We start from the raw sequence: 25,076 nt of genomic DNA on the forward strand, positions 1-25,076 counted from the left end.
AGTTGGGTAGGGGTGATTGGTTAGTACAAATGGGGGATTTGTTTGCACTGATTGGTTTAGGCCACGAGGGGTGTACGTGCTAAGCTACATGGTTTCCCAACATGTTATCAACCACCCTAAACTACTTGGGGGTCATCTGGCATCCCAGGTATTTTCCCTGTCTCATGCTGATTGGAGGTTGCTAGGGGGGTTGCTATGGGTCCTCACCTAGCCTGACTGAGTCAGGGACACCTGGCACCTCAGACCTCTCCTGTTATTTACAGACAAACAACTCAGCAGGGTGGGTATGTACTTAGGAGTGCTCTATGGGTTTTTTCAAGAATAAGGGTCACTCCCCCTTCCTTAGGACAGGCCTTGAGGTAGAAGCTGCTGTTATTTATTTATTTTTTAAAATGGAGTCACATTAGTTTCTCAGCCCAAAGTTGAGCCAAGGGGCTGGGGGAATGGGAGGTCTTTGAGTAGCCGTCTCTCCTGCTGTAGCCAACACAGGAAGCCTGTTGTGCTGAGAGAGAAGCAGCAAGAAGGAGACGCAGAGTGGTGGCCCACACCTGTCATCCCAGTGGCTGGAGAGGCTGAGGCAGGAGGATCGCGAGTTCAAAGCCAGCCTCAGCACTTAGCAAGGCTCTTAGCAGCTCAGCAAGACCCTGTCTCCAAATAAAAGATAAAAAAGGGTGGGGATGTGGTTCAGTGGTTAAGTGCCCCTGGGTTCAATCTCCTGTACCAAAAAATAAAATTAAATTTAAAAAAAAGAAGAAGAAAAGGAAGGAGACACAGAACAGGAAACTAGGAGGTGGCTACAGAAGTTGCTGAAATTGATGGGCCAATTAGTGGGTATAAAAGTCCAACTGGTTCTGGGCATGGAGAGAAGAGGGTGGGTTGAGTTGAAGGGGAGAGGCGTGGGCAGTGGAGGAGACCTGGGACAACCATGGTGAGTGGGGCTAGGTATGTGCAGGGCTGGGTCATCCTGGTGTCACTGTGACTAGGTCTGCTCCTCCCCAGACTCAGCACCCGAGTGCCACCCTGGAGCACACTTACTCCCTCTCTTCCAGGAGACGGTTGCTTGGCTTTCAGGTAAAGTTTATACATATGTATGTGTCTCTTGCTTCTTGGCTTGTAACTGGCCCCAGGCTGGCCCCTAGAGCTCAGATAGAAGGCCATAAGACCTCCTCTCTCCAGGGCTTCTCACCCCATACCCAGGAAGGGGTAGTGAGGAATCTTCCCAGGAAGGGGTAGTGAGGAATCTTCTCAGGCCGGCCACACCCGTGCAGTGAAGTCTCCATAAACCCCCAAGGAGAGGATTCAGAGCACATCCAGAGAGTTGACCATGGAAGTTTCCGGAGGGCGGTGCACCTGGAGAGGGCGTGGGAGCCCTGTGCCCTTCTCCCCACCTCACCCTGTGCAGTGCCTCATTGCTATCCTTTGCAATGTCTTTTATCCAGTGCCTCCCTGAGTTCTGTGAGCTGCCCAAGCAAATAACTGCACCCAAGAGGGGGTCACGGAACCCTGATGGACAGCTGGTCTGTCAGAAGCAGGGCAAGGCAGCCTGATTGGGCACCTGGTAGGGTCAATTCTAGGGACTGAGCTCTCCACCTGTGGGGTCTGACGCTGTCACCAGCTGGTGTCTAGTGACTTGCTTGCTGGTGGAGAAATTCCCATGTCTTTTCGGGTCGCAGAGGTGTTAAGCCAAAACCTAAGAAATAGAAGAGATTGCAAGGTGGCATTTGGGCAGCGGGCGTCTCACAGTTACTGTGAGAGATGACCTGGAGCTGGCCCTGGGTCTATGAAACAGAGAGTGTTCAGAGAAGCAGGAGGCCGAGGTTTGATGAGCCAATGAAAAGCCACGTTCCTTGCTCCATTCTGGCCAGGACCAGTCTTCACATCCCAAGCTCTTAACTGAGAGATGGCCAAGTCCCCAGAGGGAGGTTCAAAAGCAATGTGGCTGATAAATCCTAAATAACAAAATAATATTAATAAAATAATAATAAACACAGGGAATGCCCAGACTTTTCAAGGGCTGTTGGCAGAGGGACTCAGTTGGCATTGACACCTGCCGTTCTGACATGCCATCTGCATGCCTCACTCCACCAGCTTAGAGACCTGGCCAGTCATGTGCTTTCCTGTTTGCCGTGGGTCCTCCGTGTCTACCCAGCGGTCATGCTCTTGGACCTGAGGAACTCAGCCTCAGAGCCACTGTAGTGAGGAAGGCTGAGTAGGAGCCTCTGAAACTGCTCCCACCCCTGGGCCAAAACAGTGCACCCAAGCAATATGGCACCACTAAGACTAGCACCTCCCGGAGGGTCTGGGGGTGTCCTGTCCCCACTGCTTGCAGGTCCTGGTGCTGGAGTAGCACACACTCACCAAGTGGCAGTGCCATTGCAGCTACCAAACAGCAGTATCACAACCTGCTGCAGCAAATTATTAAGGCTCAGGCAGAAGGACGGGGTGCTTGTGTTTCGTAATACAGCTCAGTCCAGTGGCTGCTTTTTGACTTCATGTTGCCCCCTATTCTATTCCAAAGAGAAATCCTGTGTGTTCATGTGGAACGGGGGGAATCTTCATTTACCGTTCTGCTCTAAGGCCTAGTGAACTTTTCTACCCTTGGGCGTAGCATAGTAGGTGGACTTGTTCTGAAGGGCAGACTTGGAAACACACGGCATAAAGGAAGGGAATTCATGAGTACCTGAATCTGCACAGCCGCTCACCTGTCAGTCACCCCTCTGGGAACCTGCCCTGCAGACACGCCTCCAACAGAATGAAAACACACAGGCACCTGGTTATTCATTGCTCAACAGGGAGCCTTGCAGGGGACCTAGGGACTAGAAGACAAGAGTGTTTTCATCTTGCATCTGTGTACTGAGTGAACCCTTCTGTCAACCAAACCGTGCTCTTTCCCCCTCTTCCAGCCAGCTATACAGAACCCTCCATGTGACCAGGGGTGTGAGTTGCGGGGCAGGACAGAGGGTAACCGTGTGGGTGATCCGGGGTTTGGACAACCTGTTCATTGACTGTTATTGTAAAATTGGAAACAACCTAAATGTCAATACACAGGGAAGCAGTTGAATAGCATCCACACCACGGAGTACTATACAGTTCCAAAAAAGAATGAATGAGGAAGCACCCCATGAATGGGTATGGAGTGATTTCCAAGATATGTTTAGTGAAACAAAGCAAGGTGAAGAAAGTATAAAGTTCTACCCTTCAAGAAAAACGAGGGTAATATGAGAAAGCTCACGTGATCTGCTCATTTGTGACAAGAAATGTAAGACTAAACTAGAGACAAGTGAGATTGAACATGTACAGGTGTTGGGTTGAACAGGGGACAAAGGTACCAGTGAGAATAGGTAGTGGGGACAGGAGGCATGTCCCCCCAGGGGAAGTGCTACCTATACTAATGCTTAGAGCCGACTGATGCTCTTAGCCCAGCTGACACTTCACCCACCCCAAAGCAGATAGAACAGGGGAGGGGGCATCGCCAAGTTCCAAAAGCAGCCACTGGCATGAGCTGTATTAGGAACGAAGAGAAGCTCTAACCAAAGTGATGGTGGGACGGTGTGTTCCATTGTCTGCTGTAAAGTGAAATACAAACAGAGGTGTGGGTCAGCAGCCCTCAATGGCCTGGGTGCATGTGATGACTGAGCAAATAGGGACATCTACTGAGAGTGACCCAAGGGTCTTTACTGGAGAGAGGAGGTACAGAAAGGAAGGGGAGGGGGTGCTAGGATGAACTGTGTGGTGTTCAGTGGAAGGCCTCAGCACGAGCTCCTGGTTTCCGCTGTGTAGACAGCTGGACAGGGTGTGCAGGAGTGTTTACGTTATGTCCACGCTTTTTCCACCAAAAGAGGCAAAGCCACACCAGTGGCAATAAGCACACCCACTGGCCAGATTTTGGTTTTTAAATACTCTTATTTGAAAAAAGGAAGCAGGGCCTACAGGATGTGGAAACAACCAGATGATCCTGGAGTGTCTTGTGGCACCTGAGGTAAATGTGTGTAAGAGAGTGGTGGGCACACTGGGAGCCCGGAGCCACCTGAGGCCTTCAGTGGCCACAGAGGGAGGAGCTGAGCACCATCATAAGCAGCCCTGAGTCCATACTTCAATGAACAAATAAGCAAATAAAAACAGAAAAGAGGGAGGAAGGAGAGTTGGTCCCAATTAACAAGTGCAGAAGGAATGATGGAAATAGAAAATCACTGCTGGGCAAACCCCCCGGGGTAATCGTGATGGACAAGAACCACTGATGGACGCTACAGTTAGTGCTGACTAGAAACAGTGTATCTGCACCGTCTGGACCTGTCTTGCCAAAGGACATTTATGCCCAAGGGGAAAACAGCAACACAGTGGGGAGAACTGGCAGCTACCACCTTCACCATGTGGTCAAGTCACCACCAGTAATAAGTTGGCAGCAGGTGCCATCTCACAGGACACCCTGAGGAGCCCCATGTCACCACATCCTTACCAAAACTCCATTGAATAAGAAGACAGCCCTGACAGACCCTGAATGTGCAACCTCGTGCAGAATAACTCTTGGGTATCCACAAAACCACCAAGGCTAGGGAAGACAAAAACGTCTAAGATGCCCTCACAGAGCAGAGTAGATGAAGGAGAGGACAGCTCCGTGCCCGAGTTGTATCCTGGGGGAGTCAAAGCACATCAGCAGAAAAACTGAGATGATCTAATGCAGATAGAGACTCACGGATAATACCGAATCAGTAGTATTGCCTGTTTGAGAGCTGCTCTATGGTTGCGTAAGATCACCTTCAGCAACAGCTGGAGGAAGGACCTGGAAGAGCTCTCCCCCCTTTTTTTTTTTTTTTTGAAAACAATGAATATATTTTGAGAATCTCCCTCACCCCAGGCTTGTTCTAAATGCTGTGGTCTGGCCGTGTGTGAGGTCCCTGCTGCCCTGGGTTCACATAAAGTCATTGTCTTGGCCTATCACTGACCATTCCTAACACAGGAAGTGAGAATATTATCCTTTACAGATTGGGTTATTCCAGCTGGGGGTTTATAGGGGCACTCGGTTTCTAGCTCAAAGATTTCTCAAAAAAGGCAATGTATAGATAGATATGTTGACTACATTGCCAAACAGCTTTGGAATTTATATATTAATTTCCAAAATTGCACAGCTACTAAATCTTCTTGGCAGGGCATAATCTAATTGCAGCTTCATCTGCTTCCTCTGAACTGGAATCGTGTTGACAAGATGATGTGAGATAAGCCACACATGATCCAAAAGGTACTTTACAAGTGACTACAGAAACTTAAAGACTGATTCTTAGCATTTCAGCCCGTGACTTGTATCTGAGTTCTGACTTCATTCCTACAGCTTAACCTGTGATTCTACGAATTACTGACCCGATTAAAAACAGGAAAAACCCTAGTTAGTCCATGTGCTCAATTCACTTGTCCAAATGTGTCTGTCTCTCTCCCCTGGTGGGGAAACTGAGCTTGGGGCAGTCCTGGTGGGTCTGTCTGTTTGTCTGAAACATGCAACACACTGGCTCTTCTCCGTGGGGCAGTGCAAACAGTTGAGAGCATGGAACATACGGTGGAAGGGAGTGCAGTGGTGGGGACCCAGTGCTGTCATTCTAGGAGGGTGACCGAGGCCTGCCTTGTCTCTCCTCTCTGCTGGAATGGTGTGGCATCTGCAAGCCAGTCACTTAAAGGGAGCCGAGAGGAGAGAAAGAGAATCTGAAGAATGCAGTGCGAGTGTCCCAAGGGTTCCAGACTCTCCTTACCTCTGAGAGGATGGACAGCCTGGTGAGTCACATGCAGAATCTGCCTAGCGTTTCCAATTCCAGAGAAAGGCCTCAGCCAGAGGAGGAGGCCTGTGGGATCTCTTCCAGCGTCCATCACTGAAGGCCAGGCATGAAGTGTGCACCTGGGAATGCTGAGAGCACCACAGGGCCCAGCCTTTGCCCCTCAGTGTGCCATCACTGGGGGTGGGGGGGTGGGACACACTCAGGGAACCAGGCTTCCCTGCTGTTCACCTCTGTAGTTCAGACTGGATAGCTGGCCTCCTGCCTGGCAGGGCGGGGGGGGGGGGGGGGGGCTGGGCAGAGCCTTCCTATTCAAGGGTCACACTTTCATCTGCCCCTAGGCCCAAACCACTGGGTTAGGACTGGGCGTGTGTATTCATCTGTAAAATAAAAAAGAATCCCCCAATGGATTCACATTCCTGTTTTCAACCTAACAACTAAGAATTCACTTAATGTACTAAAGAAATGGTAGTGGAGATCTACAGATCTACATGACAGCTCTGGTGTCCATTCAACCGAGTCTAAAGGAGACCCCTTGGAAATGCCTCTGGGCGAGAATCCATGAAGCACCACTTTCTCCAGATAAATGTAGGATCCTCGTTATCCCCAGCAACTTGACCTCTTGCTGTGTCCCCCAAAGTCCACATGTTGGGACCTGAATCCCTCACTGTGGCAGCTCTGGGAGGGGTGAGAGAGACCGGAGGGGAGAGGGTCTGGGGAGGTGCCAGGTGGGCGGCCACTTTCTCTGGGAGTAGCTGCGTGCGCCCTCTGCTCTCCTCCGCAGGGGCCCACTTCACCTTCTGCTCTGCACCACAGCTGAGTCCGGCCCTTACCATTCTGGCTGCCTGGTCTTGGACTTCTCATTCTCCAGAGCCCAATTCTCATGAGCCCAATTAACCTCCTTTCTTTATAAATTAACCAGTCTTGGGTATTCTCTAAAGGGAAACAAAAATAGGCACACGTCCGCCCCAGCAATGATAAAGTCATTCGCACCAATATTCGGGGAGCACTTACACGTGCCAACTACAGTGCTCAGGTATTTAGAAGTATCATCTCATGTAACTTCCACAACAACCTGGCAGGGCAAGAGTTTTATTGACCCCATTTTAATGACAGGGTTAAACCCAGGTCTGAATGAGCCCTGGGCTCCTGATCCCTAGGCTGTTGCTCAAGACAAGCGAGGTAAGAAGAGCTTCGAATGAGAAAGAGAGACCAAGGGCCTTCTTACAGCCTTGAATGATTAACCATCTGCCCTAAATGAAAAAGTGTTGTGTCCTTTTATTGTACAATATACATAGTGCCCCACTGATCACCTTGACCATTTTTACGAGTGTGCTTCACCTGTGTTGAGTATGATCACAATGCTGTGCAGCCAGGCTCCCGAACTCTCTTCATCCCATGAAGCCGAACTCTGCACCTGTTAAACACAGGCCCCCTCTCCGCCTGCCCTCCCCTTGTGGTGCTGTGAGTGGCACACCCCAGCCGCCTCGCGAGTGGACTCACACTTGTCCTGTTGCAGCTACCTCACTTCGCTCAGCATAGTACTCAAGGTCCATCCCTGCTGCAAAAGGGCATTTCCTTCCTCTTTAAGGCTGCATACTGTTCTGCTGTGTGCATGGATCCAGTCTTGTCTGTGTGTTCATCTGAGGATGAGCACTAGGATTGTTTCCATGATATAGTGAATAACTCTGCTAAGAACAAATGGCTCTGTTCTTAACAACAAAAATCTCTAGGAAAAGAAGTTAAATGGGTTTGTAGGAAATCTTAGAAAAGGTTATGTGTCTGAGTATGAGTGTAGCTGTGTGTATACAAATATAAAAGATCCTGAAATGGTCAGATATTTGTGGTCTTTCCAACTCTCCTAAGCTAAACACTGCTGTCTTTATTCCTCCACAATTCTTTTAACTTCCTGCTCTAAGAATAGTTCACTCACTGGCTTATGCTTATTCAAGTTCATTTAGATCAACTTCTTCAGGACTGAAACTAGGTATCAGTCTTTGTGTCTCTCCAAGCCTGCACCAGAGGCTGGTCTCAAACAGATCATTGACCCCACTTTGAATAAGTAGTATTTAAAAGAAATCCTCATTATTTTCAGAAAACACTGGAAAATTGTCTTCTGTTTAAGAAGCATTTTATTAAGGAGACATAATTTGATTGTGGATTTAAATGATTAGCAAATTATATTTCAAAAGACATGAAGAAACCAATTATTTTTACCAATGTCTAGTTAAGGGATTGTCTAACAAATTATCTTTCAAATAGAAATTAAATCTTGTGAAACACAGATCAATCATTTATTAAAAACTAACTAGTTTAGCATGGTGATGCACCCCTGTAATCCCAGCAGCTTGGGAGGCTGAGGCAGGAGGACCCCAAGCGCAAAGCCAGCCTTAGAAATCTAGGCCTCTAAGCAACTTGGAGAGAGACCCTGTCTCAAAATAAAAAATAAAAAGGGTTTTGGATGTGGCTCAGAGGTGAAGTATTCCTGGAATCAATTCCCAGTACAAAAAAAAAAAAAAAAAAAAAAAAAAGCCTACTACGTGGGAAGCACTGCCCTAAGCATTTCAAACATATTGTATCATTTACAATACAAGATATAGGCTACACTGTTGCCTTTCCATCCATTACCTTAGAGTAACTGCACCATGACAGGGGAAAAGTGATGGGCTAGGATGACCCTCTGCTGATGCACAGTGCACATCTACTCTAGGTGTACTTGCGGCAGTGCAAAGAAACCTAGGCAGAAACTGGGAGCCGCCAGGCGAGGTGCCAAATGAGGACATAGTGTTCACAGGCATCTTCTGGTTGAGTTGCCTTTAAGAACAATGGTCATGTCAGCAGCAGAGTCTCTTTGCAATTTATAGAATGGCAATGGTAGGAGCAGGGTGCATTCAGTGGAAATGGGCAGATGCCTACATTTTCAGAGGGCAGGACTACAGGCCTAAACCACTCAAGGACATCTATAATGCTCCTAGGTGTTTAGGAGGAGTGAGAGCTGGCGCTTGGTGAGGATGGGCGCTGGACTTTCCTGTTGGTGTGATGGTACATCCTTTTAGGTAAACAAGGGTGTAGTCTAGTGAAACAGAACGGTCCCTGATCCTGCAGTCCTATTGGGACCTTTCCTGGAAATTGAAGCATCCTAGGCTAAGATACATTATAAGTATCTTTACTCAGCGCTCTCTGTGGTAATAAAAGTGTACATCAATTTACACATTTATCAATGGAAACAAATGACTCCATGGTAAGGCAATCTGTTCTACAGACTGTGCTATTAAAACACTAAGCTGTATCTACACCAGCTGACCTGGTCAGATAGTCTAATGCACCATCAGGTGAACAAGGCACTCCCATCACACGAGCTAGAACTGCATGTGTAGACAATGGTGGCAACAGCAATAAGCTATATTTTTACAGGTGTGGATAAGGCGGGGGTGTGACACATCCCCCGGTAGTTAACACTGGCTACCTCAGGGGGAGTGGGAACTGGCAGATGTAGGAGGAAGTTGTGTTTATGCCTTTGGGTGTATCATTGTCACAATAAGCATACACTGCTTCCACAGTAGAAAAGGTTAACAGGGGAACACATGTTCTTCAAATGACTTTTTCACCAATAAAGATGGCTGATCTTAGTTTTAACTTCACCTGCACATTCAAGGTCAAGTCCTCAGGACAAGTGTCTTCCAGCTTTGGTTTTACAGGGTGACACTTCCATCAGCCTTCTCTAGGGAACTTTGTTTCTTGTAGACGCCTGACAATATGCTGCAATAAGCCTATGTAACTCCAGGGCACAGCATCACCGTGACTCTTGCTGGCCTTGTGCACATTCTGGCTCCTTATCAGTGTTGTGTGGGTCTGCTGCAGGTGTGTACTGTGTTCATTCATTTGACACCCCCACTATGCAGGTGTTTTCCAGGTGTGGCCTTATGGGACAAGTGGGCAGGTTTCTGCTCTGGCGAGCTCCCTCCTAGTCTTCTCCTGGCCTCTTGACAACTTGTTCTCTTGACCGTCCAGATATGACAAGCAGGATGAGTGACAAGTGCTCACAAAATTGTTGGGAGGCCTGGAGGGACAGGACCCAGAGTGGGTTCCCCAGGAATGGCTCTCAGGACAAGACTGAACAGTCTCACCAGGGCTCCCACCTGAGGAGGCTGCCCTGGAACTGGTGACTTGAAGACACACCCGTACCTTTGATCCAGAAGTCAGGACACTGGGGCCACTGTTTGCTTCTGGTGTTACAGCTTCTGTTGAACCTGCACCAGTTAATTGCTCTTGGTATCCAGGAAGCTGGTAAGTGAGCACTGGAATGTTGCTAAGAAAAACCTCATGTCTCTGTGCAGGAAAATTGCTGGGAGGGACAGAACAATGGCCTCCAGAGCATTCTAATTCCAAATCTCACACAAGTGTATCTCATCATTGGACCTATTTCATGAACAAGATCCCAGATACAAAGCAGTTGACCTCTGCAATACAGGAGGCATCCCCAGAGGAAGCCGAAAGGGCTGACTTATTCTACTTAATGAGAGATATATAGATATATATGGTAATTGAACCAGGGGTGTCATGTCCCCAGCCCTTTTTATATTTTATTTAGAGACAGGATCTTGCTGAGCTTCTAAGGTCCTTGCTGAGGTGCCGAGGCTGGCTTTGAGCCTGTGATTCTTCTGCCTCTGCCTCTTGAGCTGCTGGGAGTTAATGTAATATACAATAGTTACAGTTGAAAAGTCTCTTCATTTCTGTCTTACATGATGGAATTCATCCACATTATGACCCAGGACATCAAGTGCCAAGCATTAAGTTTTAGTTTTCAGCCCAGAGCTCCTTGCTCTGAACTCTAGCCAGAATATCCAGTCACTTATGCAACATTTCTCATGAATGTTGCTAGCTTACATCTAGTTAGCCTCCCCATCTTCCCTCTGCTGCATCCAATATCAGAATCTTGTCCTGTGGATGATGCCATCATCTGCCCACTTGCACAAGCCAGAGGAAGGGAAGGGAGCCCTACCGTCTCACTTTCCCTTCCCCCCTATATCTAATCAATAACTGATTGGTCATTGATTCCACCATTGAAAGATCTCCCAAATCCACCCAAATGTTTATCCATCTCCACTGTATCTGCCTTAGTGCCAGCCACCAATTTCTCCAACACTGTCCTCTTCTAAACTACAGCAGCGATGCCAACAGCTCTCTTACGCTAATCTGATCTCCACATGGTAGCCAAGAGACCTTTCAAAGATTGCTCATATGACTCCATTGTGTAAACCCTACCACGGTTTCCTATTTTCTAATGATAAAGACACAAATTCTTAATATGGCTTCCGATCCTCTGCTGAGCTCGACTTTTCAGCCTTAACTCCTGGTATTCCTTCCTCACCTTATTCCCAGGGCCCACAGGACTTTGTTCAGTGACTCAAAACAAGCCTTCCTAGGTCCAGTGTGGTCCTCATACAGGTTCCTTTGCCTGGGATGTCCACGAATCCTTCAGAACACATTTCCTGTCACTTTCCAAAGGTGATGTCTCTAAACCTCTGCTCATTTCCCCCTGAACATTTTCTTGCCACCCTAGACTTCTGTTCCTAATGTTCACAATTCAAATAAAATAACTGTGGGGTTGGTATTCCATTTTTTCAGCCTTGAACGAAGGCATTTAAGGGAAGGAACCCTGTCTTATCACTAGTCACCAGAAGCTTCCAGGTGCCAAGTACACAGCAAAAATGTAAGATTCAACACAATAATAAGGTAACAGTGCTGGACCAGGCATACCCCAAGTCCTTCATGTGTGGTGACTCATTTAATCCTTGTAAACCTAGGACGTAGGCATTGTGATTATCCTCATTTTACAACGTGAAACAGGTACAGAGAGGTGAAGCAAGCTGCCAAGATCACACAGGGGAAGTAGGACTTGGACTCAGTGGTTCAGTCCCAAGTTACTTTTACCAACATACTTTGCAACTGCCTTAATATTTATTGGAAGTACGTACCTTGAAAGGAATTACTCAGAGAATTGTTCATAAATTCATAATTACAGAGCACTTCTATGGTAAAACTTGTTTATAGGGAAGAAGATGGGTATACACTGATACCACTATACTAGAAATTTTTCCTTAAAATGTAGCCAAACCCATAAAAGATAATCTACCCAAAAGTGAATACTGTTAGTGACTTGAATAATTTGAAATAAATCAAGGATTTCATACCTTTTAGTCTCATGAAAATTAGCTAGAGAAATAAGCTTAAAAGCATAAATATGTCTATGTGTGTATATATATATATATATATATATATATATATATATATATGAATATATTTTGAGACCTGTGTTGCATTAATCAATCTAAAAAGAGCAAAGAGAATGAACATTAGCTCCCTGTCACATGTTAAACAATAGATGTCAATCACATTTAAAATATTGCCTTGATCTTTGGGGTGTCATTTTATGGTGGCTTTGGGAACAACAAAAATGAACAGAATGTAACATTGGGCAACTTTCCCCTACGGTTTAGCTCTGTTAGTAACAGAGTTTTCATTTCTGTATTTGACAAAAGTTATAAAGTTGTTCTGAGTGGTGTGTGATGGTGTTTGCAAAGTTCTTTGCACTTCTAGAAGAAAGGTATTAATATTACCAAAGCACAAACCACTTAAACAGTGCACTATTTGATGAGAGGTAGATAATTCAGGAGGACTCCTGAAAAAGCCCTAAAATAGTAATGGGGGTTAATTCCAAGATGTTTCATGTAACTCTTAGAATATGAGTTACGTAAATTCTTATAGACCTTGAGACTATACCTACATGATCTTTGGAGCAATAATAAGAAGAGAAAAAGTTGAATCCAATGGTAAATGACTTCAATGAGCAGAGATGTAGCCTGCAAACTGGAACCCATCCAATTCAGGATTCCCATTAAGCCCCGTGGTGAACCGGCAGCCATAGTCCCACAAGGGCGTGACCGGACATCCTCCTATGCTGTCCTGCTAATTGGCAGTTTGTGCCCAGGATTCCAAAAGGCTTCCTGGTAAGAGAGGTGTATTCAGCCGTGGAGGGCGGTCTTACCCGGGCTAGTCTGCCCGTGGGAAGGTTCTCAGGCCGGCAAAGTGGGAGTTGGTGAGAACTGTCGGGGTGGCCGGTGCACAGCTAAATACAGGGGAAATCTTCCTTGGGCTGACAGTCAACCGGCACCTTAGGAAACAAATCACAAGCCTCCCTTTAATAAGTGTACGATTTCAAAATAAATCTTGTGAATAATCTGACATAGAGGCGAATTTGGCACGTTTTTCGAACTGCTTAAGCGCCCCTCCAGGGCTTCCGCGGCCGAAGCCCACCCTGGGCGGGCAGTCCTCTGTGAGCGCCAGCCGATGGCCCGAGGGCTCCGGGCGCTGGGCTCGGCCACCTGGGCGCCAGTTCCGTCCAAGGGGCTTCCAGGGTCTGGGCTGCCCCTGCACGGGAGTGGCCTCAACACGTCCTTCTATTCTGGTGGCTCCTGAATTTAGGTCCACGAGGAGTGGAAAGCACAGCGACGCTCCCCCCAGCACGTCCCTTTCTTCCACCTGTCTGTCCCCGAGTGCCAGGCCACCAGCTTTGCTGCGGGATTTCCTCTCCGGGCCCCGCGTGCTGCAGCGACCCCGTGACGCAGACGGGTTCTTTGCAGCACGTGGACGTGGCGGCCGTCTAGGTTCCCTCCACCACGGGTCACAGCCAGAGAAGTGGTTTCCTCCCACCCTAGCGGGCCGGTCGGTCCCCCAGCGCACGCCCGCTCCTAGCGCGAGGTGCTGAGGCCGCGGGGACCAAGGGGACCCGACCCGGAGGTGCGCCGGGCTGAGCGCGGGACCGGGCCACACGCCGAGGAGGCCGCGGCGAGTCTGCACACACCTCCCTCACGGCGCAGACCCAACGCTGCCATGGGCCACAGCGGGCGTCGGCGAACTCCACTCCCCAGCGGCCCGGGCAGACACATCTCCCGGCGGCCCCGTTCCTTCCCCACCCCGGCCACCGCACCTCCCGTCGGCCCCCGCGCGACAGGACGGCGCCGGCGCGCTGAGGCCCGCCCACGCGGGGCATGCTGGGAGTCGTAGTGAGCGGCGCTGCCCGACCACGTTCTCCTGCGTCAGGCGTTCCCACTGGCAGAGTCATGTGCCACCATCGCAGGTCCTCTAGGTTCAAACTCCAAGCTCGACGTGACGGAGGACCGTGCCTTTGCCGAGCGCGGCGCCCCGCGGCGGCCCTCTGAGCCCCGCCCCGCCCCCTGTCACGCCCGTTCCCTTGACAGCGGGCGCCGGGAGCGGCAGGCGGGAGTGCGCAGGCGCAGCAGCCCGGGCCGCGCAGCACCGGGCGGGCTCGGGGGCGGGGCGCGCCGCCGCCAGGACGCGCACGTAGGCACGCAGGGGCTGTCACGTGGGGCGCCGAAGATCGCAGTGCGCGTGGCCGCGGCGGCTGGTGTGGGGTTGAGTCAGTTGTGAGACCGGAGCTGCGGACCTAGCGCCGGCCACCGGAGCCGCGACAAGGCGACAGGCGTCGAGGCCCAGGCGCCCGGAGCTGGCCCCGTCCTAGCGCGGCCGAGCGGCGCCGTCGTCCCGCCCAGCAGCACACCGCCGCCGCGGGCGCGCCCCCGCTCTGCGCTGCCTCCGATGGCGTCCGCCTCCGGGTCCATGGCGAAGCACGAGCAGATCCTGGTCCTCGACCCGCCCACAGACCTCAAATTCAAAGGTGGGCGGCGGACCGCGGGCCGACGGGCGGCGGCGGGCCAGGGCGGCCTTGCTGGCCGCGCCGCGCCCGCCTCCCCCTCCGCGGCGCTGGCCCGCCCTGGCCGCGGCCGCGCCCTCCCCGCGGCCCTCCCTCCTGTGGCCCCGCGCGGCGCGGCGAGGCCCGGCCAGGCGCGGCGGAGCGGGCGGAGGCGCAGCCGCCATCTTGCCGCGCGTCCCGGGCCGAGGCGGCGGCGGCCGGGCGTGGGCGGCGGGCGCGAGAGCCGGACGGGCGGGCGGAGGGCGGTGCAGTGCGGGCCGTGCGGGCCGCGCCGGCGGGGTGGGGCGGCGCTGTGCGGAGGGCGTGGGGCGGGCGCTCGCCCCCGCCCGGCCCCGGCGCCGGGTCAGGATCCGCTCTCCCGGAGCGCGACGAGGTGTCGCTAGCCGCGCCGCCCCGCGGGGAGGGAGCGGAGTGCCCGTGACCTTCGTGGAATCTGGGCCGCTCGCGCCGCGCGGTGGAGGGGACTTGGGGGACGCAGGGGAGCGGCTTTGTTCCTCACGTGTCGAGGGCGCTAGTGGAGCCCGAGGGCAGTTAGCGAGCCCTGGCCGGCTGCGGGCGACGCCGGCTGGAAAGGCAGCGGAGGGTTCGGCTCGGGAACAAGGCGGAGAGGGTTTTGCGAGGTGCCAAGCATTTCCAGGGGTACACGGAAAATCAATTGCCACTGGATTGCGTCCAAGTAATTACAACTGGGTTGTTAACACAGGAACATTTTTAAGTAGTTTTAGAAATTAAAAAACGAACTTAGGTCCTGGCATTCTCAGAATGACATTCACGTTGCGGGCTCTGAGTGGGAGCCAGCGAACTGCTTGTGAGCCGAAGGTTTAGTTTTAACTCGGCTCTTAATATTCCGAGGTGCGGTGAGTGCACTTAGTTGCAGCAGACTTGTGTTCGTTGGGTGATTTTGCGTAGTTTTATCTGGGGCAGAGATCTGAAAGGTCATGAGATGACTTTGATTAAAGCAGCCCTTACCTTAAGCATAAAAAATTTAATGTGAACCTCTATGATGTGTTTTTCGAGTGTAGTTTGCTTTTACCTTTTGACAGGCTTCGTTTACAGAGGAACTTTTTCCGACCAGTAGCCATGAATGTGTGGTCATTAGGAATCTCTCAGAAGCCTCTAAATCTAAAGCTAGTTTTAGGCCAGGAAATGCCTACTACAGTTTCAAGGATTATCTAGCGAAGTTGTAATGTTGTCATAGGGAGGAAGTAGTGCAGAAGCAAGTTTAAAAAGGCACCCAAACCCACCCTGCACGGTAACTTTCAGGGGTGAGGTAAGTTTAAGAAAAAAAACATAAAACATTACATGGTCTTATCCCTATGTGTCATTCTCTTTGGGTATTGAAAAATCATAGCTAGGACTCCAGAAGAGGTTGTTCTGTGTGACCATTCTGAGTTATAAAGAACTCCAAGACTGGTGAGGGGGACAGAAGAGAGACAGATGACAGTCGTTCACAAGCATGTCTGAGGAACCCAGCCCTATTTCCCTGGTTAAGGAGGTCTTCAAGGAAGATTCTTTTCAGCTGCTGGGGAAGGTGGGCAAGGGAGTGGTTGAGTAAGCACTGAAGGGAGAATGCCAAGCCCATCCTTGAAAGTCCAGGAGCCTGTGCTTCTGTTTAAAGGTGGGGGGATGGGGAGGATGGAGGGGGAAGAAGAAGGGTGAAATAGTTGACATTTGGTGCCAGCTGATTTTAATGTCACTCTTGTCGTTAAAGGTAAATAGTTGGGATGGAAACCTTTGTTTTTGAACATCTCAGCACTAAGTGGGGAGACTTAGAATCTACAGTGTTTGTGCTCAGTTTAATGATGGTATAATAAAATTATTTAACTGACTTGAGTCAACCTACAACTTTTTAGTTTAGTGAAGGTCTATTACAAGATAGTTTTGCAAAATCCAGTGTCATCTTCTAGTAGGTTTATTTTAATTGTTTTGATTCTACATTTGACTAAGATAATTTCTCCAGGAGTGTCTCATTTAATCATTCTGAAATTGGGTGGTTTTTTCTTTTATGTGCATTATATGATCATCTTGAGATGAGTTTTCAGCACCTTGTACAATTTTGGAGAAGTTGGTAATAGGAAGTTTTCTGCATACCTCAGTATTTTGAAAAATTTATATTGTTTTTTTATGTAATCAGTAATATGCACAAGTGCTTTAACCATGGCAGTGAATTCTGAAGTAGGTCTTTGGCCATATTAGTAAAAAGACAAGATCTTTATCTGTTTTTCTTTAAATTCTGTGATTAAACCCTGGCAGGAATTTGATTTGGAATTTAGATTTGAAATTTGGTATTTTATGTGAAACTAATTTTTTTTGTTTAAATTTTTTACCTCATAATGTTTCTTCTTTTGTGTTAGGCAGCATTTTATTTTTCTGTTAGCAGTTAAGGAGGAAAGTTTGAAGAAAGTTTAGAAAATGCTAAAACAAATTCCAGATATGTTCTTCCTCTTAATTATCAGGGAGAGTAGGAAAATAGAACAAAATCATTGTGATGAAATGGCCCATAACAATACAAAGCAAGAATAGAGCTGTCAGAGGGATCAGGGACCTGTGCACTTGGAGTAAGAAGTAGCACAGCAGGAGAAGAATACTGAACAGCATACTTTTTTTAGCATACTTTCAGGTGGTTCTAGAAGACCCTTCCATTTCATATTGGCTACATCAAACCTTTCGGGTGACCTCCCCACCACTTCCTTAAAACATAAAGTGTCATTTTGTTATTCCAAGTGTCTCTTATTGTCAAGTATCTCTGTTGTCCACAGGATAAAATTTTTTGTATGAAACTTAAGCTGCCCCCTCTGGAACACCTGTCCGTCTGCAGCTATCCATATATACATCCACAGTTTCTTGCCCTGATGCAGAAACACCTCTCATCTCTAAGATTCTTGGTTCCTTTTTTTTAGCTGGTTAAGGTAAAATCCCTTGGGATTCATATTTAGACTGTGTTCTGTCAGATATTTTCCCTCATGTTTTCAGCCAGTGGCCTCTTCCTTTTAACACATAAGTACACCAAAGTCTTTCATTTTGAGAATAAGCAAATAAAAATATTTCCTTGACCTGCAACTCCTAGTCTGTGCCCTTCCTGGTTTTTTGTTTCTTTTGCATTCAGGCACATAGTCCGCATTCAGTGTCTCTCTGGCTCCTCACCTCTCTTCACTCCTCAGTCAACTGTAGTCATGTCTGTCGTGATAATTATTGATTGCCAACTGCATTGATCATTTACAATTTTTTTTTCTCACTTGACCTCTCTTTGGCAGTTAATATTACCTATGATTTTTTTAAACCCAATTCTTGACTTCTACAACATTGCCTTTTAATTTTCTTCTTTGCTTTTTTTTTTTTAAATCTTATTATGTCCTTTTTCTTAAATGCTGTTTTAGACTCTAGCTTGATTTCATCTTTATCTCATTCTGAGTTCTCCTTATTTTGAGGTTTTCTCCTCTGTACATTCTGATATACACCCAAATTTGTATTTTAATTCAGACTTTAGTCAAGAATGCATACTCCTAACAACTTATTGACCATTTGAATTTGAATATTCCTTAGATGCTCATAATCAACATTTAGTATTTTCCCCCACTGCTTAAGCCTACTCTTCTTTGTGTGTATATATTTTTCCACTACCCCCATATTTGTATATTTTTAATTTTTAGTGACATGATTACTCATACAGGAGACACTTTGACTTTGCACATCTAATAATTAAAATATTTCTGCCTTGACCCTGTCCCCTTTAACGTATCTCTGCTTCTAAATTGATTTTTAAACTCAATCATGAATCTAATTAATTAGTTAATATAATTGCATTAAATTTGAGTGCTATATGCCAGATAAATATTTGAATTATAGTTGTGAGCTAAACACAATCCTTGTTTTCATGGGGTGATTCTAAGGGAGAGATGTATAATAAACCAATATTGAGATGAATGAAATGTAGCTATGAAGGTGTGGTGCTTTGAGAATTTAAGACAGGGGACTTGGATCTGGTCTGGGAAGGCTGTCCCAGTTGAACTGAGAGTGCAGGAACAAGCAGAAGTTACCTAGAGGAAGAAGAAAGGAGAATGTATGTGCAAAGACCCTGTGGTGGGAAGTAACCTGGGAGTTTGAAGACTGAAAGAGGTCAGTGTGGTATTCCATTTGTTAATGACCAAAATGAGCTAAATGAGGAGATTCGTTTTTATCCCAAGCCACTGATGGATTCTTTTTTTTAAGTTTTAATATTTTTAGTTATAGTGGACACAACACTTTTATTTGTTTTTATGTGGTGCTGAGGCTCAAATCAGTGCCTCACACGTGCTGTTCAAGTGCTGTACCACTGAGCCCAGCCCATTGATGGATTCGTAAGTGTACCATGTGGTATGGGAGGTGCAGTAACATCAGATCTGTGGTTGTATTTTGCAATGCAAGTCAAAATTAAACGTGAGAAAGAAAGAGCAGGCAGCTGCTGCAGCCCTGGCCAGAGGTGCCACAGGACTGAGGAGTGGTGATGGGAAATTCAGAGGTCACCACAGTGAAATTTGGGGTCTTTTAGACATGGGCCTATAGAAGGGCTGAAGTCATGGGATGCTCCTCTGGGATTTCTACTTCCATACCTGGTGGTGCTGTCCCAGAGAAGAAACTGGAGTTTGGATGAAGGCCAGTTGTGTTTCCTTTAGGAGCATGTGGGAGGGGGTAGGGGGAAGATCAAGGTCGAATTAGGTGAGATTTATGTGTTTAGGTCCTTTCAGGATATTCTGAGAAGGTACCGAGTAGGCCTGTGGTTATAGGGTATGTTAACTCAAAAGTGACATCTGGACTTTGGGGGAGATTTCCTTATTTCAGATGACTATCTCATCTTTTCTTCTTGGTCCTTTTCTCTGCAGTCATTTCTTTAGACTTCCACACCACTGCAAGAACTACTCTCTGAAAAAGTAAAACCTGATGTTGTTGCTCAATAGGTTAAAGAACAAGTATTTCCCTTTATGTACTTGGGAAAGTCCAAGATCTCCTGCCTGCCCCTCTAACCTTAGGGACTACTTTCTCTTCTGCCCTAAGTGGCTGTATGAAACCATTTTCCCAAACACTCCAGGCTGATGCGAGACCTTTGCAAGAGCTCTTGCACTTTACCTTGGAATAATGGCCTGCCTCTTATTTGTCAGGCAGTCTGCAGTTCAAGACTCACTTTTGTGATGTTCCCCAGGTTCAAGATGGTCACTGTCTTTTTCACGCCACTACTGAAGCTTGTGCTTACTACAACAATGGTACTTTTCACTTTTCACATTAATGGTACTTTTTAGTATTTATGCTTACATAATTTTCTCTCCCAGATTATGCTATGGACTACTTGAGGATATACCCATTTCTTTTTATCTTTGTATCCGTGGTAACAAGATCTGGCATCATAAATAATTGCCCAGCAAATGCTTATTGGACCTATAAAACTTAGATGATTTCACCTATGATTCCCATTTTTAAAAATTTTGGATTGTTTTTTCCTCAGGTTTCTCATCTTCCTGTTGCAGACAGTTGTGTTTTTTAAAATTTTGTTGTTCCAGAAAGTAGTTATTGGAGTATTTTATAAAGAGTTGACTAACCTAATAGGTAGATGGTTTCATTTTTGTACTTTTTATAGGTTTTTTTTGCGTGTTCTGGCATTCACTGTTTGTGACTATGTGACAATTGTACAAAATGAAAATGGCATTTTTCTATGAAGTGGAAAAATAGAAATGTCTTCTACCTCCATCAGTGGTTTTATATCAATGGTTTTTACTTTCTGTGGCTTCAGTTTCTTCTGACCAACTTGGGTCCCAAAAAATTAAATGGAAAATTCCAGAAATAAATAATTCACAAGTTTAAATTCATGCGATTTTGAGTAAGTTCTGTTAAGTCCTGTGCTGTCCTGTTCTGCTACTGGGACCTGACCAGTCCCTTTGGGTGGCAGCATGTGGTGTCTACCTGTTAAGTCACTGGGGAGCTGTTTCCTTATCAGGGTGTGGCTATTGCAGTGCTTGTGTTCCAATAACCATTATTTTGCTTAATAATGGCCCTAAGGAACCAGAGTGTGGGGTCCAGGCAGTTCAGATGCTGAAGAGAGTTCATAAAGTACTTCCTTTAAGTGAAAGGTGACAACTTTTGACTTGATGACAGAAAAATAAAATCATATGGTGAAGTTGCTAAGATCTACCATAAGAAAAAATCATGTCTATGAAAATTTAAAGAAGGAAAAATAAATTGTGCTGGTTTTGCTGTAATACCACAAAGTATAAAACTGTGTGATAATTCCTTAATTAAGATGGAAAAAAGCATTAAATTACAAGGTTTGGTACTTTTCTCATTTCAGGTAATCCCTGTGGGTCTTGGGACATATTCCCCAAGGATGGTGGGAATCTACTACATACAAGAATGGGGAAAACTTGATTTTAAATTTTTCAAAATTTAGTGTTTTCTGATTATTAGTGTTGGTAATATCATTGTTTATTTACTGTACCAGTTCCCCTCTTTTAAAAATTCAATTTTACTGTATATATTCAAGGTATATAACTGATGCTATGGGATACATAAAGATGGTAAAATAGTTACTTTAGTGAAACAAATTAATATATCCCTTCATTTCACACAGTTTGTTCTCTCTCATTTTGTGGGAAGAGCCACTTAAATCTACCCATTTAGCTGCAATCCTAAGTACAGAACATTTTTATGTCGGTGTTGGTCATGTTGCGCATTAGATCTAGGCTGGTTCTGATACTTGGTACCCTCTGACTTTCATCTCTCCATTTCCTCTCCCTGTAAGTTTCCCTGAAGGCTTTTTTAATGGGGCAGTGCTGATGTGTGGAAACAGTCTCTTAGCAGATATTTTTTAACATTTTCTCATAGGGTAGGTATTCCCCATTTCTCTTTCTCTTGCCTTTGCATCTTTTTTATTTTTATTTTTATTTTTTTTGTACCAGGGATTGAACCCAGGGGCACTTAACCCCTGAGTCACATCCCCAGCCCTTTTTTATATTTTCTTTAGAGACAGGGTCACTCTGAGTTGCTTAGCGCCTCACTGTTGCTGAGACTGGCTTTGAACTACTGAGCTTTTGTATTTTACCTAAACTACTCAATGAAGTCTTAGTTGCTTTTCAGAAGTAAGAGAGTCTTGCTTTCTTTGAAGCATGAAAACATTCATAAAAATACTATTTTTGCAAATGCTTGTTCACTGGGTTTATTAGAACTGAAATATGACTGATTGCTCAGTTAAAAATTTAAATATGCTTAGTATGGTAGGGCATGCCTGTAATCCCAGCTAATCCTAGCATCTCCAGAGGAGGCTGAGGCAGGAGGATTGGGAGTTCAAAGCCAGTCTCAGCAAAAGCAAGGCACTTAAGCAACTCACTGAGACCCTGTCTCTAAATAAAGTATAAAATAGGGCTGGGCATGTGGCTCAGTGGTTGAGTGCCCCTGAGTTCAATCCCCGGTACCAAAAATAAGAAAAAATTTATAAAAACTTTTTATAAAAATGTACAAACCTATCTGCCTTAACTTAATATAAATTTAATCATTAACATTTTATCATACTTATTTGTGTTTTTGTTTGTGTAATAAAACAAATCTTGGATAACCTAAAGTTTTGTCCTTTTGAGTTTGCATTTTCTGACAACAAAAAATGGGAAATTTTCTTTGTGTAATCATGTTACTGTTATCATCTGAAGCCAGCGCTGATTTTTTTTTTCTTTTGGTACTGGGAATTGAAGTCAGGGTTGCTTTACCATTGAGCTACATCCCCAGTCCTTTTTATTTTGTTTTTTTGAGACAGGGTCTTGCTAAGTTGCCCAGGTTGGCCTTGAATTTATGATCCTTCTGCCTCAGCCTCCCAAGCTGTTGGAATTGTGGGCCTGTACTAACTCTTTAACAGCATCTGTTTAAAGGTTGTTGATTTTTTTTTATGCTATTGTTTCTGTTTTTCAGTGTGCATTGCATTTGGTTGTCATGTGTCTAAATCTTAGGCAGTGACTTCCGCTGCCTTTTTTAAATCATGCCATTGATTTGTTGAAAAGACCCCGTCAGTTGTCCAGCAGAAAGTCTCAAATTCTGGATATATCTTACATGTTTTATTCATAAGTTTTGAGGTAGATTCAAGGGCTGGATTAGATTCAGGTTTCAATATTTTGTGATAAAAGTGCTTCGCAAGTGGTATTGCTTCATGTTTATACTTCTGGTAATCCGCCGATCAGTGGTGACGCCCTTATCTCCTGTTGGAAAGCTGCATAAATATGAGCCGTTTTTTATAAGGAGAAAAAAGGTCAGAAAGCAAAGAGTGTTAGCAGTCTTTAGCCCAACTTCAGGATTAGGGTGTCTTGTTTTCATCCATTTTCCTTTTCTGTGTTTTAAGACAGTTTCTACGGAGAATTTGTAGCTCTTTTTATAATATAATAAACAAGATAATTGATTTATTCAGTTTGATAGCTTTGAGAGATTGAAGCAAAGGTTTTGTTACATATTCTTTTCAATAACAAGTATTATGTAGTCTGAAATCTTTTGTAATAAAGGTCAATAAAGGTAAATAAGAAACAAATCTAATGTTTACAGCTACCTGTGTAAGTTGTTAGACTCTTAATAGTCGCTTGTCAAACCCTAACAACAACAAAAAGTAAAGCCAGGAGGCTGTGAAGGAGGGGCCTTGTGCTCGTGCTGGAGATTGCCAGAACCACAGTCTTGCACACAGGCCACTTGAGAGGATGTCTGCCCAGCAGCTGCCTATATGGCCTTGAACTGCCACCACCTTGTTATCAAGCCTGGTAGCCAAGGGTTATTGTTTCAAGATAATTTATATGATGCTCCTTATTTTGCCTTTAAAACTTGGTGCTTGTCTCAGCCCCCTTGAATACACACATTGTTTATTTTGGCCAGACTGTTCCCATTGAAATGCTACTTACAAATGTATTTATTAATCTTTGGAGAATCTGTTTTTGAGGTTGACACATCCAATTACAATTCACAAATCAAATCTAGATAAAAGTAAATTTTATTAATAAATACTTAAAACAGTTAAGTCACAGCTACATAAATGTGTCTTTTGCCTCTTATCCTTGCTATCAGTTGGTGGTCCTGTGAGGGAATCTTAGTAGATGGATTTGGGGATATGTACTTCTCTCAGAATGGCTCCTGCCCATGATTATATTAAAGAGCCAGGTAGGTCTGTTTATAAAGAGTGTCAATTGCTTCAGTGAGCAGCTTGTTCTGCATTATTTTTATAAACTGAAGTATGTGTCAGAATTATAAAGTTGAACATTTTTCAGAAATCATTAAGTCCAGTCTTGTTGAGTAGTTTTTTTTTTTTTTAATTAGAACAAAATCACATGTAAGGGATTATAAAAAAAGTCAACTCTATTCACAGATTCTACATCTGCTATTCAACCAACTGCTTGAAAATATTTATAAAATAATATGTCTATATTGAAAAAATAGACTTTTTTGTTGTCAGTTTTCCTTAATAGTATAACAACTATTAACATGACATTTATATTGTATTTGGTGTTGTTAAGTAGACATACTTAAAGAATAGGGGAAGCTGTGCATAGGTTAATGCTTGACCATCTTGTCTCGGAGCAAGTCCCCCATGTGGACATAAGGGAGAATGGTACTAGCAGTCTCAAAGAAAGGGACACGAAGCATGGCCTGTGCACATGCTGGTGACTGTGACATTGTGGCGCCTTATCTTTAAATACAGCTATCAGCAGGTGGTGGGAGGCTATAGACTTTGAGACAGTGGTCAGTTTGAGCCACCACAAGCAGAAGCATCCTGTTGAGAGAGGCAGAAAAAGGGCAGAGATATCTGTGGTCCCAGGAATTCCCTTCTCTTGAACGCAGCTTCTTCCTGTGAGGTCATTGAGCTTCATTTGTGCCAATGAAATTGTTTTTATCTTTATAATAAACTCTAATTACAGTTTTCTTCTTCACAATAAAAACATCTTTGTTAAATAATATTGGACTTCATAATTTCTGAAAGTACATTTAACTTTATGATTGTGTAACATTTCACTTTATAAAAACAATTTAGACCAATGTCTTAATAAAGTAAACATACTTTTAGACATTATTTTTGATGACATGAATCATTAGTATACTGTAGTGTGCTTAGTTGCTCTTCTCTGGCGTTTGGGATGTTTCTTATAACTTGACCTGTGAATGTTTGATAAATTCAGGTTTAAAGGGAGGAAAAGTTCAGTTAACATGCATTTTTTTCTTTTTTAAGGATGTGATTAGATTGAATTATTATAAAAAATGTGGATGTTAGAAACAGAATTGCTATTATGAGAGAGAGGGTTTTAAGAGAATCAGCTCATAATATAATTAGGCAAGTTGCTCATGGCCTTTGATTTGACAGCCTTTAATTTTGTAGCTCTGTATTTTCCATGTGTGTGGATTGTGCATATATGAATATGTGCATATATACTTTTAGTACTCCGTAATCTGACATGGAATGGAGTGACTGCCATACGTTAAGGTATACAGTATATATAAGTTTTATAGCGTGTTTCCTACTTGGTTTGTTTTCTCTGTGAAGAAAATTTTACTTATTCCTTTATAAAACCTATAGGGAAGAGACATCTGTTGGTCTTATTTTT

The 25,076-nt window shown here is 45.3% G+C and overlaps 1 protein-coding gene across 3 annotated transcripts in view; it reads left to right on the forward strand.

The window, feature by feature from the left end:
- The first annotated feature begins 14,036 nt into the window (after positions 1-14,036).
- VAPA (VAMP associated protein A) overlaps positions 14,037-25,076 on the forward strand; it is a 37,749-nt gene continuing 26,709 nt past the window's right edge. Inside the window, exon 1 of one of the 3 annotated variants that reach the window (XM_081263434.1) lies at positions 14,037-14,457. In XM_081263434.1, coding sequence (XP_081119560.1) covers positions 14,379-14,457 — 79 coding nt within the window. In that variant the 5' untranslated portion in view covers positions 14,037-14,378. The remainder of the gene's footprint in view (positions 14,458-25,076) is intronic. The other 2 variants (XM_081263432.1, XM_081263433.1) reach the window with 2 other exon arrangements.

Source organism: Spermophilus citellus (assembly GCF_964194105.1).
Source record: "Spermophilus citellus genome assembly, chromosome: 12".
Classification (NCBI taxonomy): Eukaryota; Metazoa; Chordata; class Mammalia; order Rodentia; family Sciuridae; genus Spermophilus; species Spermophilus citellus.